This window comes from Chiloscyllium punctatum, chromosome 8, assembly GCF_047496795.1.
Source record: "Chiloscyllium punctatum isolate Juve2018m chromosome 8, sChiPun1.3, whole genome shotgun sequence".
NCBI classification, from domain to species: Eukaryota; Metazoa; Chordata; class Chondrichthyes; order Orectolobiformes; family Hemiscylliidae; genus Chiloscyllium; species Chiloscyllium punctatum.
Window position 1 is genome coordinate 88,167,893 of NC_092746.1, and position 14,686 is coordinate 88,182,578.

The 14,686-nt window shown below is 42.6% G+C and overlaps 1 protein-coding gene across 4 annotated transcripts in view; it reads right to left on the reverse strand.

Annotated features, from left to right (window-relative positions):
* Positions 1–7,108: 7,108 nt before the first annotated feature.
* LOC140480721 (protein adenylyltransferase SelO-like) overlaps positions 7,109–14,686 on the reverse strand; it is a 103,430-nt gene continuing 95,852 nt past the window's right edge. For 3 of the 4 annotated variants that reach the window (XM_072575992.1, XM_072575991.1, XM_072575989.1), the window contains 4 exons: positions 13,589–13,668; positions 9,350–9,393; positions 9,168–9,274; positions 7,109–7,413 (listed from right to left, as the gene is read on the reverse strand). In XM_072575992.1, coding sequence (XP_072432093.1) covers positions 7,291–7,413; positions 9,168–9,274; positions 9,350–9,393; positions 13,589–13,668 — 354 coding nt within the window. In that variant the 3' untranslated portion in view covers positions 7,109–7,290. The remainder of the gene's footprint in view (positions 7,414–9,167; positions 9,275–9,349; positions 9,394–13,588; positions 13,669–14,686) is intronic. The other variant, XM_072575990.1, reaches the window with a different exon arrangement.

Genomic DNA, 14,686 nt, shown 5'->3' on the forward strand with positions numbered 1-14,686 from the left:
AGAGGATGAGGACGTTGACGCAGACCCGATCTCCGTGCCATGACCCGGTGAACCCTCTTGATCTTCAATCCTCCCATGCCAGCCTCCAAGTTAAGAAATGTTGGCTGCCAGTCCTCAATAAATTCCGCAGGGCGTTCTCCTTCCTTATCTTCAGGCAGACCGATTATCTGAATGCTTTTTCTCCTACCCCTGTTCTCCAAATCATCCACTTGGTAATGCAAATTATGGACCTGCGTCTCCACAGCTTGGATTCCACCCTTGGCTGAACCGGCATCAGATTCCAGCACTATGATGCTATGCTCAACCTCATTCGTCCTCTTTTTCACATCTTCCAGCTGCTGGTCATGCTTCTGCAGCATGATAGAGATTGGAGTCAGCTTCTCTTCTATCTGTTTCCCCAGGTTTCGCGAGCTTGTTTACAGGGCCTGGAAAGTAATCGAATCCAAGGATCCTGCAGACTGAGCTGCAAACCTAGCCTCAGATGCTCCTCCTCCCTTTTTCGGCATTTCTGGACAGGTGGAAACGCAGGTAAGTTAACTTTTAAAAGTTTCTTGGGTCTCCATGATCTTTTTGGACTCCCAGGATATTGCAATGGTCCGGACTGGACAGGTTGAAATTTCGTCCCGTTTGTGCCGTGATGCGGAGCTCTGCAATGCAATCTTCCTAGATCGCCGCCATCTTGGATCCTCAACCTCCCTGTTTTTAAACTCCACCCCTCTGGTAATGAAGGACAATGTTCCATTTGTCTTCTTAATTTCCTGTCACCTGCAAACCAACTTTTTGTGAATTAATGCACAAGGAAAACCAAGTCCCTCTGTACAGCAGCATGCTACAATTTTTCACCATTTAAATAATAGCATTTTGCTGTTAGTCCAACCAAAGTGGATATCCTCTAATTTACCAACATTGTACTCAATCTGCCAGACCCTTGCCTATACTTAATCTATCTACAGCCATCTGCAGACTTTCAGAGTCCTCAGCACACTTTGTTCTTAGAACACCATTCATCTTAATGTCAGCTGCGAACGTTGACACTTGACACTTGGTCCCCAACTCCAAATCATCCAAGTAAATTGTAAACAATTGCGGTCCCAATGCTACTAGTGGCAAACCACGAGCCACTGACTGCCAACCAGAAAAATACTCATTTCTCTCCATCCATTGCTTTCTGTTATTTAACCAATCTTCTATCTCTGCTAATACTTTACCCAAAATACTGTGTACCTGTGTTATGCAATAGACATTTCTGTGGGATTTTTGTTGAATCTGGAAATCCACATCCACCATATTCACTGATTCCCCTTGTCCATCACACTCATCGTGTCCTCAAAGAATTCCAGTAAATTAGTTAAAAGTGACCTGCCTTTCACGGACCCACGCTGCATCAGGCCAATGGGACAATTCCTCTACAGATGTCTTGCTATTTCTTCCTTTATGATAGATTCACTACATAACTTAACCTAATAGGTGGGGAAAGACCACCGAGTAACGTCTGTCTGCCTAAAGAAGAACAGGGGGCCCGCGCAGTCATTTAGCCTCAGCTAAAAATATAATCGGTAAAAACAATGACTGCAGATGCTGGAAACTAGATTCGAGATTAGTGGTGCTGGAAGAGCACAGCAGTTCAGGCAGCATCCAAGTAGCTTCGAAATCGACGTTTCGGGCAAAAGCCCTTCATCAGGAAGCCCTTCCTGATGAAGGGCTTTTGCCCGAAACGTCGATTTCGAAGCTACTTGGATGCTGCCTGAACTGCTGTGCTCTTCCAGCACCACTAATCCAGAATAAAAATATAATCGCACAGACCTGTAAATAGGAATGATTACACTGTTTCGGTATGCAAAGAAATGGAATGTTTACATATGTATGGCATGTCCAACTGTACAGACCATCAAATTATTTTATGAATAAAGCATATTTTTGAAATAAAAAAATAGATTCACTACATAACTTAGCCTAATAGGCTTATAGTTACCTGCCTTTTGACTACCTCCTTTTTTAAACAATGGTGTCACATTTGCTGTTTTTTCAATCTGCCTGATACCAATGAATTTTGTAAATTACCATGAGCGCATTCACTATTCCCCCCACTATTTCTGGGATGCGTTCCTTCAGGGCCAGGAGACTTATAGAGTCAAAGAGTCATCGAGATGTACAGCATGGAAACAGACCCTTCGGTCCAACTCATCCATGCTGATCAGATATCACAACCCAATCTAGTTTCACCTGCCATCACCTGGCCCGTAGTCCTCCAAACCCTTCCAATTTATATACCAATCCAGATGCCTTTTAAATGTTGCAATCATATAAGCCTCCACCACTTCCTCTGGCAGCTCATTCCATACACGTACCGCCCTCTGTTTGAAAAAGTTGCTCCTTAGGTCTCTTTTATATCTTTCCCTTCTCACCCTTAACCTATGTCCTCTAGTTCTGGACTCCCCCACCCCAGGGAAGAGACTTTGTCTATTTATCCTATCCATGCCCCTCATGATTTTATAAACCTTCATAAGGTCACCCCTCAGCAACACTCCAGGCCTATTCAACCTCTACTTATAGCTCAAATCCTCCAACCCTGGCAACATCCTTGCAAATCTTTTCTGAACCTTTCATATTTCACAACATCCTTCCAATAGTAAGGACACCAGAATTGCATGCAATATTCCAAAAATGGCCTAAGCAATGTTCTGTACAGCTGCAACATGACCTCCCAACTCCTGTACTCAATAATCTGACCAATAAAGCATACCAAACGCCTTCTTCATTATCCTGTCTACTTGTGACTCAGCCTTCAAGGAGCTATGAACCTGCACTCCAAGGTGTCTTTGTGCAGAAACACTCCCTAGGACTTAACCATTAAGTGTATAAGTCCTGCTAAGATTTGCTTTCCCAAAATGCAGCACCTCACATTTATCTAAACTCCATCTACCACTTCCCGAAGAACAAAGAAAATTTACAGCCCAGGAATAGGCCCTTCGGCCCTCCAAGCCTGAACCAATCCAAATCCACTGTCTAAACCTGTTGCCCAATTGCTAAGCATCTGTATCCCTTTGCTCTCCACCTACTCATGTATCTGTCCAGATGCATCTTAAATGAATCTATCGTGCCTGAATACTACCTCTGCTGGCAACACGTTCCAGGCACCTATCACCCTCTGTGTACTTGCCACGTCTAACCCCCTGAAACTTTTCACCTCTCACCTTGAAAGCGTGACCTCTTCTTATTGAATCCTTCACCTTGAGAAAAGCTTATCTCTATCTATTCTGTCTATGCCCTTCATGATTTTGTAGACCTATCAGGTCCCTCCTCAATCTCCTTTTTTCTAATGAAAATAATCCTAACCTATTCAACCTCTCTTCATAGCTAGCACCTTCCATACCAGGCAACATCCTTGTAAACCTTCTCTGCACCCTCTCCGGAGCATCCACGTCCTTTTGGTAATGTGGCGGCCAGAACTGTACACGGTATTCTAAATGTGGCTGAATCAATGTCTTGTACAATTTTAACATGACTTGCCAGCTCTTATACGCAATACCCTGTCCAATGAAGGCAAGCATATTATATACCTTCTTGACCACTCTATCCTCCTGTGCAGCAACCTTCAGGGTACAATGGACCTGCACTCCCAGATCTCTCTGCTCATCAAATTTTCCCAAGGCTGTATAATTCGCTCTAGAATTAGACTTACCAAAATGTATCACCTCACATTTGCCTGGATTGAACTCCATCTGCCACTTCTCCGCCCAACTCTCCAGTTTATCTATATTCTCCTGTATTCTTTGGCAGTCCCCTAAGCTTTCTGCTACTCCACCAATCTTGTCATCTGCAAACTTGCTGATCATACCAACAGTGCCCTCTTCCAGATCATATATCACATACAAGAGTGGTCCCAGCACTGATCCCTGTTGAATACCACTGGTCACCTTTCTTCATTTTGAGAAACTCCCTTCAGCTTCTACTCTCTGTTTCCTGTTGCTCAACCAGTTCTTTATACACCTAGCTAGAACACCCTGCACACCATGTGACTTCACTTTCTCTATTAGTCTACCATGGGGAACCTTATCAAATGCCTTACTAAAGTCCATGTATATGACATCTACAGCCCTCCCTTCATCTATCAACTTGGTCACTTCCACAAAGACCTCTATTAAGGTGGTAAGGCATGATCTCCCGTTGCAAAACCATGTTGCCTTTCACTGATAAGCCCATTCTTTTCCAAATATAAATAGTTTTTATCCCTTAGTACCTTCATTCCTGAAGAAGGGCTTATGCCCGAAGCGTGAATTCTCCTGCTCCTCGGATGCTGTCTGGCCTGCTGTGTTTTTCCAGCAGCACATTTTTCAACTCTGGTACTCCAGCATCTGCAGTCCTCACTTTTTCGCTCAGTACCTTCTCCAGCAACTTTCCCACAACTGACATCAGGCTTACTGGTCTCTAGTTATGCGGAATATCCCTACTACCCTTCTTGTACGGGGGACATGTGTAACCCTCCAGTCCTCTGGCACCTCATCTGTGTTTAAGGATGCTACAAAGATACCTGTCAGGGCCCCAGCTATTTCCTCTCTTGCATCTCTCGGCAACCTGGGATAGATCCCATCCGGTCCTGGGGATTTGTCCACCTTAATAACCTCTAGCCTACCCAACACATCTTCCCTGCTTATGTCAACGTGATCCAGAGTAATCAAACTTCTATCTCTAATCTCAACATTCATCATGTCCCTCTCCTCAGTGAACACTGATGCAAAGTAATCATTCAGAATCTCACCCATTTTCTCAGGTTTGACACAAAGCCTTCCTTCCTTATCCTTTAGTGGACTATCCTTTCTCTAATTACTCGCTTGCTTCTTATATAAGCATAAAAGGCTTTGGGATTCTCCTTAATTCTACTTGCTAAAGCTACTTCATGACTCCGTTTAGCTCGATTCATTCCTCGTTTAAGACTGGTCCTACTCTCCTGATATTCCTCCAGGGCCCGTTCTGTTCTTTGCTGCCTGGACCTTATGTATGCTTCCCTTTTCCTCTTGGCTAGTTGTACAATTTCTTCCATCATCCACGGTTCATGAATCTTGTCTTTCCTATCCTCTGCTTTCAACAGGACATGCCTATCCTGCATTATCTTTAACCTATCTTTGAAAGCCTCCCACATATCAAAGGTGGACTTCCCTTCAAATAGCTGAGTCCATTCTATATTTCCCAGCTTCTGCCTAATTTTGATATAATTGGTCTTGGCCTAGTTTAGTAATCTTCCCTTAGGACCACTCTCACCTTTGTCTACAAGTATTCTAAAACTTATGGTCACTGTTCCAAAGAAATCCCCCACTGCAACTTCTACCACCTGGCCTGGCTCGTTCCCCAACACCAGGTCCAATATGGCCCTTCCCTCATTGGACTATTGACATACTGCTCTAGAAAACTCTCCTGGACACTTCTTACAAATTCTGCCCCATCCAGACCTCTGACACTAAGTGTATTCCAGTCAATGTTGGGGAAATTAAAATCTCCCATCACCACCACCCTTTGCCTCTACATCTTTCCATAATCTGTTTACCTATTTTTTCTCCTACCTCACGCTCACTGTTGTGGGGCCTGTAATACAGCCCCAACAATGTAACAGCACCCTTTTTATTTCTCAGCTCCACCCATAGTACCTCACTACTCAAGCCCACCATAATGCCCTCCTTTAGCACAGCTGTGATATCATCTCTGATCAGCATTGCAACTCCTCACCCCCCTTTTACTTCCTATATCCTATTAGTTGCATTCCGTGTCTGTCTCCTGAGGAGGTCATTACGGTATTACGGTTTTTCACTGTGGCACATTAGAACTGGCGATCAATGAGTTGAGCATCGTATCCTGTTCTTATGAGGGCACCGTTGAGCACCTTCAGGTGTCCGTCGCATTCCTCCTCATCTAAACAGATCCTGTGTATGCGCAGGGCTTGTCCATAGGGGATGGCTATATTAATATGCTTGGGGTGGAAGCTAGCTTCCTACAGCAACTGGCATGTCGTTGCAGAATTTAAATACACACAGCATCTTAACAGGTTAGGCATAGTCTAGACATTTTTTTTGTAAAGCAGGATCACAAACCTTCATAGAAAACAAAATCAGAATCTGTCAGAATCTGTCAAATAAGTTCTTTGAGGCAGTAGTGCAAATGCTACTGTTCTTAAATATGGCAGAGGATGGATGCTTTACTTTAAGTCTCCAAAATGGCAGCAGAGTAGGAGTCCTTAGCCACAGCTCATCCGCTCTGTCCATTCCTTTTTTCTTCTCGTGTACTTTTTTCTTCTTTCTTCTTGGCAATAACCTGAACTGCCAGCCTCAGCAGGTGCTTGGACTCCTAGCGTCAGTGCGCGTGCACTCAGACTCCTGGCCTCAACACTCACGTGCTGACTCCTGGCCTCAACAGCCTCAATGCGTGCACGCTTGGATTCCAGGCCTCAGTGCGTGTTCGGACTCCAGGCTTCAGTGTGGTCCCAACGTGGTGATCTCTCTGCTCAGCATGGTAGTCTCTCAGCCTGGCATGGCTCACTCCCAGCCCCAGAATGACGGTCTCTCTGTGGCCAGGCGTGAATATTTCTCAGCGACTGGGCATGACTGTCTTTTGGCTCAGCCTGGACTTCCAGCCTCGAGCTGATTCTAGAGTGATCTCCTGGCCTCAAGGTGAATAACAATGCAGTCTCGAGTTAAGGTCCAGCACAGACTAGAGGCTAGATGGTGGCGTGGATTGGGTTGGAAGGCTGTTATTCCAAGTTCCTTATTTCTTTATTTTCTGATTTTTTTAATGATCTGTAATGCTAGACATTTTATTTCCTTTCTTTGCTCGTTTTTTTCCCTAAGAATTTGCACCAAAATACCTTCGTACCTCAGATGATGCTTTAAGTGGCGACTTCTAAACTTTTCACTGTACTCATTTGAGTACATGTGACAATAAAGCTAATTCTAATGCTCCGTAGGTCCAACGGAGACAGATGGCACCACAATGTTCTCATGCAAAATAACTCAGTACTTACGATGAAAACTGCGTGCATAGATTCTTTGACTAGTCTGGGCGATTGGTAATAACCAGAACCAACCATACTTTATAGCTTATGACATACCAACGGCAAGAGTTTAAAATTAATCAACTTTATTGATAGTAAGCATTACAAAGACAGTCGGGTTTATTTAACAACACTTTTAAATCTTGCAATAACAGATCACATGAGGAATGTGGTATTACTTGGCCAAACGATTAAAATCCAGAGGCTGGGCTGTATGCAATTTCTGGTCCTCCTGTAATTTACTTTCATCGTTAAGAGGAACAGCTGACACGAAGTTCTGTAGCCCATGAAGGAGGACGGGAAGAATATCCCGCATCCTCAGCCTCTGTCTGCTTGTTAAAAGGATGACGTAAAATTTTCTTCAGAAAGCGAACCTGTCATTAAGACCAAGCAAAGAAATAATTTTTCAAATTTGCAGTGGTATTGCAACTTTTTAATTCATTTTTGGACTTTATATGAATACAGAATGGAATCAAGTTATTCTTTGAACAGATTATGTTTCATTATTTTAATCTGACATCAATTCTTCAATACTAATTTTACATTAAAGTTGGCATTTGATTTCTCCAATTTAGAGATTTGGAAGGAAAGGTCATTAAATTCCGGAAGCTCAGATCAAAAACATTGCCTCTTCACCATTCAAGTAGGACTTAAAAGGACTAGGAATGGTTAGAAGACTGCAAATTGCTGTCAAACAAGAACTGTGCTTTTGGCCAACCTCTTTGAATTCATTCTTCTTTTTGAGTTCTCTGCCCAAAAGTTATTATTGATGATTATTTGTTGAAACTTAGCAAAGTGCCACAATTGATTTTACCAGGGGTAGGGCAAGGAGGCAGGCCACAAGTTTCCATCAGTCAGAATAAGGATTGAACCCATATTAGTGGCATTGATCTGCCTGACATTTTAGCCATTTAGCTAACCAGCTCTCAATTTTTAGGATCTAGAACACTTTTTCACTTGTTTCAATTGGGATTGCATTCAATCATGTAAGCAACAAAAGAAAGATGATACCAGGTTACAAGGAAAGGTAGGATCCAAGTTCAAGGAAGAAGCAACCTTTATTCTTTTATAGAATGAAAGCATCAACGTATGCTGCTCAACTATTATTGCTCTTGAAAAGGTTGCTGTGAGCCACATGCTTGAACTATTGCAGCCCATATAATATAGGTACCTCACAGCGTTGTAGGGAAGGGAGTTCAAGGATTTTGGCCCATCAGCAGTGAAGGAACAGCAACATAGTTCCAAGGTAAGATGTGTGCAGCTTGAGGGGATCTTGTAGATTATAGTTCTTCCATGCATCTGCTGCCTCTGTTTTTCTACATAGTAGAAGTTACAGGTTTTGCACTTTGAATGGAGCCTTGGAGAATTGCTGCAATGTACTTTGTATATTGCATATTAGTGGTGGTGAAGAGAGTAGTGATCAAACAGCCTGCTTTGTCCTGGAGAGTACTAAGTTTTCATCACACACCTGATTTGTGCCTTGTACATGGTGGACAAGTTTTGGGAGTCAGAAGGCAAGTTACCCATTGCAAAGTTGTTAGTCTCTGACCTGCTCTTGTAGGCAGTGTATTTACGTGGTTAGACCAGTGTAGATTCTGGTCAATAGTAATCCTCAGGCTGTTGCCAGTGAAGGTTAAGGGAAATAATTATATTCTCTCTTTTTGGAGACAGTACTTGCCAAGTACTTTTATGATGCAAGTGTTGCTTAATATTTATCAGGATACTGATAATTATTATGGCTGCTGATAGAAGGTCCGTTCAGCAATTTCTTCTGACCAGTGGCTGACTATCACTTTCTACACCATGTTGTTACCTGTTCTCTTCCTTTTCTGAAAGCATCATAATCAAACTAAAGTTTACATCAAACTTATGGTGCATGCATAATAACAACAATTCTACACATTCATATTAGAATAATAACAGAAAAAATAAGTTCTTAAAAACACCAACATCTTTTTGGGGAGAGGGAACAAATGGTGATAAGACTGTAGTTGTGTCCCATAACGTCCCAACTCCAGACTGGCATATGGAAATTCGCAATGTACAATATTTGCCTTGAAAACAGAGTACTAGGGCTCAAGGGACAAAACTCAACAAATTGAGTAGACCACACATGCAACAAGGTTACCTCAGAAAAGTCATTTCTCTCACTCTTTTTGATTGCTGATTCTGCCATCCAGTTGCGAAGGATGTATCTAGGGTTGACACCTTTAAAAGAAATAATGACATTCAAGTCTTTTTAAAATTATTTTTATAACATAATTCATGAAATAAAGGTTATACCAAGAAAATTATTTTAAAAAGCCATACTTTCCATTCTGGTTTTGCGTGCTTCATCTGTATCCAGTTTGTTCCTGTAAGAAACAATATTTAAAAACATCTCTCTTCTCAGGAGTATTGTGTACATCATTTTGTTTCAAAAGTGCTGAGTTATCATTATTAATAGCATTTTTAGGAAGAAATTGGGACTCCCCCGCCCCATGAAGAAGTTGCTAGGGATTATGGCATGGAAAGTAGGAGGAAGCCCTGTCAGGATATCTCCGTAATATATTCCCTGCCAACAAGGACGTTTCCAAGGCAGGTATTTGAGGCAATTGAAACTAAATTGGAGTAATGTTATGGATTCTGTGGTATTTTGCCAGCAATAGAGTAATGCCCACTGGTGTATGCTCTTTATTCTTGCATGTAATGTGAATGCTGTTGGTACCAACATTTGACGGCCATTCTTAACTCCCCTTAAACTAAGTGACTTAGAACATAGAACATAGAACATAGAAGAATACAGCGCAGTACAGGCCCTTCAGCCCTCGATGTTGCGCCGATCAAAGCCCACCTAACCTACACTAACCCACTATCCTCCATATACCTATCCAATGCCCGCTTAAATACCCATAAAGAGGGAGAGTCCACCACTGCTACTGGCAGGGCATTCCATGAACTTACGACTCGCTGAGTGAAGAACCTACCCCTAACATCAGTCCTATATCTACCCCCCCTTAATTTAAAGCTATGCCCCCTTGTAATAGCTGACTCCATACGTGGAAAAAGGTTCTCACTGTCAACCCTATCTAACCCCCTAATCATCTTGTACACCTCTATCAAATCACCCCTAAACCTTCTTTTCTGTTAGGCCAGACCAGGTAAGGACATCAAATGTTCTTCCCTAAAGGCCTTTAATAAACCAGATGGAGTTTTATAACAATCAATGATAATCTTCATAATGAAGGTGAGCCTTGTATTCCAGATTTATTAATTGAATTTAAATTCTACCAGCTGCCAAGATAGGATTGGAAATCATATCCACAAAACATTAGCATGGTTTTGGGATTACAAATCCAGCAATATTAACACGATGTCGCCGTCATGCTGCACACTGTGTATGGAAGCAGATAGCTTAATAGAGAAGCTTCAAACATGAATGGCCACATTGTGACTAAGCCCTATTCAACAGTTCCTGATCTGTCCCAGCAGCAGCCAACTCCGGGTGCGCCTGCCCACTGTCTGAAGTTGCTGTCTCTCTGATTGGGCAAGTATTAGGAATATGAAAGATGGCTAACTCAGAAAAGGAGAAAGTGAGGACTGCAGATGCTGGAGATCAGAGCTGAAAATGTGTTGCTGGAAAAGCGCAGCAGGTCAGGCAGCATCCAAGGAGCAGGAGAATCGACGTTTCGGGCATGAGCCCTTCTTCTGGAATGAGGAAAGTGTGCCAAGCGGGCTAAGATAAAAGGTAGGGAGGAGGGACTTGGGGGAGGGGATTTTACTATCTCCAACCACAAGGGATGAACTCAGATTTCTCCAGTTTCCTTATTTCCCCTCCCCCCACCTTGTCTCAGTCAAATCCCTCGAACTCAGCACCGCCTTCCTAACCTGCAATCTTCTTCCTGACCTCTCCGCCCCCACCCCTACTCCGGCCTATCACCCTCACCTTGACCTCCTTCGACCTATCACATTTCCAACGTCCCTCCATGACATCTGCCACCCTTTCCATGAGGACCATGCACTCGTGTAGCAGAGCCACCATCAAGGAAATCTATTGTGAAAGATACACTTGTAACATGTTCCTGTGCATGCAAGTTCTGGGGACAAGTACAAAGCACGTCTTCTGTACTCGGCTAAGTAAGTCCCTGGTCTTCAGCAGTACTCTTTCAGTGTCAGAGCCATGGTGCGTCCACCAGCTGTAGACTTGTGCCAGTGGTATGTTCACCAGATTGTACCGCTGAATCTAACCTAGCAAGAGTGTCCCCTGAGCTGGGTGTCTCTGTGCTGCTGTAGAATGCAAGGGAAGTCACATGGTGTGCAGGGTGTTCTAGCTAGGTGGATGAAGAACTGGTTCAGCAACAGGAGACACAGAGTAGTAGTTGAAGGGAGTTTCTCAAAATGGAGAAAGGTGACCATTGGTGTTCCACAGGGATCACTGCTGGGGCCACTCTTGTTTGTGATAGACATAAATTATCTGGAAGAGGACTGTTGGTATGATCAGCAAGTTTGCAGATGACACAAAGATTGGTGGAGTAGCAGAAAGCATAGGGAACTGTCAAAGAATACAGGAGAATATAGATAGACTGGAGAGTTGGGCAGAGAAGTGGCAGATGGAGTTCAATCCAAGCAAATGTGAGGTGATGCATTTTGATGAGTGTAATTCTAGAGCGAATTATACAGTAAATGGAAGGGCCTTGGGAAAAGTTGATGAGCGGAGAGATCTGGGAGCACAGGTCCATTGTACCCTAATGGATGTTGCACGGGTTGATAGAGTGGTCAAGAAGGCATATGGTATGCTTGCCTTCATCCGACGGGGTACTGAGTGTAACAGCTGACAGATCATGTTAAAATTGTACAAGACATTGGTTCGACTACATTCAGAATACTGTGTACAGTTCTGATTGCCACATTACCAAAAAGATGTGGACACTTTGGACAGGGTGCAGAGAAGGTTTACGAGGATGTTGCCTGGTATGGAAAGTGCTAGCTATGAAGACAGGTTGAATAGGTTAGGATTATTTTCATTAGAAAAAAGGAGATTGAGGAGGGACCTGATTGAGGTCAAGAAAATCATGAAGGGTATAGACAGAGTAGATAGAGATAAGCTTTTTCTCAGGGTGAAGGATTCAATAATGAGAGGTCACGCTTTAAAAGTGAGAGGTGAAAAGTTTAAGGGGGGGATACACGGCAAGTACTTTACACAGAGGGTGGTGGGTGTCTGGAACGCATTGTCAGCAGAGGCAGGTATGGTAGTTTCATTTAAGATGTGTCTGGACAGATGCATTAGTAGGTGGGGAGCAGAGGGATACAGATGCTTAGGAATTGGGTGACAGGTTTAAACAGTGGATTTGGATTGGCTCAGGCTTGGAGGGCTGAAGGGCCTATTCCTGGGCTGTAAATTTTCATTGTTCTTTGTTCTAACACTTTGCTGGTGCATCTTCTGAAGGGTCACACACCTCCTTGGAAGTAGTACTGCCAGTGAACCTGTGGCCTCTTCTAGCCTAAGGTTCCCTGATGCAAGTAATGCCTGTATAAGAGAAGTAACTGGTTGGTGAAGATAAAGAGAAGCTTATTCAGAGTAATGTGTTAATGTTGGTGCTTATCAGAGCTGAGCACGGCATTGTTCACCAGATTGGTGGGCCATTGGTGTCTCTGTATTCCTGCAATGAGATAAACAGAAGTCCTGAGTATAATGGAAATGTTATAACAGGAACAGATGGTAATCAAGTGTAATCATGAGACGTGGTGAGGCATCCTTAGTGAATGTGTAGGAAACACTGTGGGCAGGAAGGCTTAGTAGTTTAAGTGGATGAGGTTGAGACTTTGAGAGGTCATCAAGTATGTGATGTTCAAGCTTGTAGTCTATCAGCCTTGGTGAGATGCATTTTCAATAGTAGTTAGAGCGAGTGATGGCCCATCAGTGAAAAATAATACAGACTCCACTGGGGTGTGAAGGAAATAATTTGCTTTAATCTGACTCTACTGGCCATCTGAGTTATCGTGGCCTTAGTGCTAATCCATGTTCAGATTTACTCTCATATTGGTGCGACGGTGAGCTGTTTGGAAGAGGACTGACTTAATCTCAGTGACCCTGTTGAGCAACACCTGCAGAGTAGCATCCTTAAAACCTGTGGTTAGTTTGGCCTTCTTCAGACCCATTGCTAGGGGTGGTTACCACAGTCTGAGAGGTACTTCCTGGCTTGCAACTCCTGAAGTGTTATTCAGCTGGCCTTTAAGTATGACACTGGAGTCTTTGAATCTGGAGATTCTCAATAGTGTCAAGAGCTTCCAGCTCACTCAACATACAATTCACTGAGTAACCATGCAACATCTTGCTTTCTCTGGGTGAAAAATGGTGATCATGTGAGAGAACTCGGCCCAGCACACTCATTCCAGTACACCATCCAAGTTGCTTATCACCATTCTTTAACTTCAAATGGGTAAATTCAATCCTATTTGCTAAAGAGGACTGGTAGATGGAATTATTGATACAGAAACTGGATTCATTGTACTTCCAATAATATCTCAACAGAAGCACTTCAAGAGATTGGAGTGCAAATAAATTCCTACCTATTCAACCTTGACAAGTACAGTTTAATCCAGTATGAGAACTTCTTGTGTCTTGCGAGGTCTTGAATGGCCCAGTATTCCTATATCAGAAGAAATACAGTTTAATTATACTGGCAATTTAATACATAAATATCTGCAATAATAATAGAACATCATGTTCTTCAAACCATATTTTAAAAATAAGAGAGTAAGAAGTAGGAATATGTGTACGTCAGGATAGATTATTTGGTCATTTAAACCTGCTCCAACATTCAAGATAATCTTGGCTGATCTTCTAACTTAATTCCACCTTCCTTCACTATTCCTCTATCCTTAATTACCATGGTATTCAACAATCTATCAACCCTTATCTTGAATGTGCTAAAACAACTGAGATCCACAGCTCACTGTGGTCGGGAATTCCTAAGATTCACAAGCTAATGTGTAAAGAAAATGCTTGACATCTTAGTTCAAAATAGACAATCCTTTATCTTGAAACTGTGATCCCATGACTTGTATTCCCCAGCCTCTTGGCACATATCCTACAAAGCCCTTAAGAATATTTAAATTAAATCACCCTCCATTCTTCTAAACATGAGGGAGTACAGGCTTTGTCTACTCAATCTCGAATCATAGGTCAACCCCTCATTCTAAGAACTAGTCTTGTGAATCTTTGTTGTAATCCTTCAAGGACAAATAAATATTTCCCTAAATGAGGCACTCAAAACTGCACACAGCACTCCAAGTGTTGCCCCAACAATGGCATGCATAATTATAGGAAGACTTCCTTTCCCTTCATTCTAATTGTTTTGTAAAAAAAAGCTAACATGCCATTTCTTCTTAATTTTTTGTTGCGACTGCATTTTAACTTTTTGTGATTCATGTAGAAAGATGCAAGGTCCCTCAAGGCAAGCATTCTTGACTCACCAATAAAAAATGTATCCTCGTCATTTATTTTTCCTATCAAGATGGAGAAATGATCATAGCCATACTATATTCCATCTGCAATGACTTTGCAATAACCCAATCTACCTGTATCACTCCAGAACTTCTTTCCATCCTTTTAACTGCCTACGTTCTCACCTAACATATAATCATCGGTAATCATATATATATTAC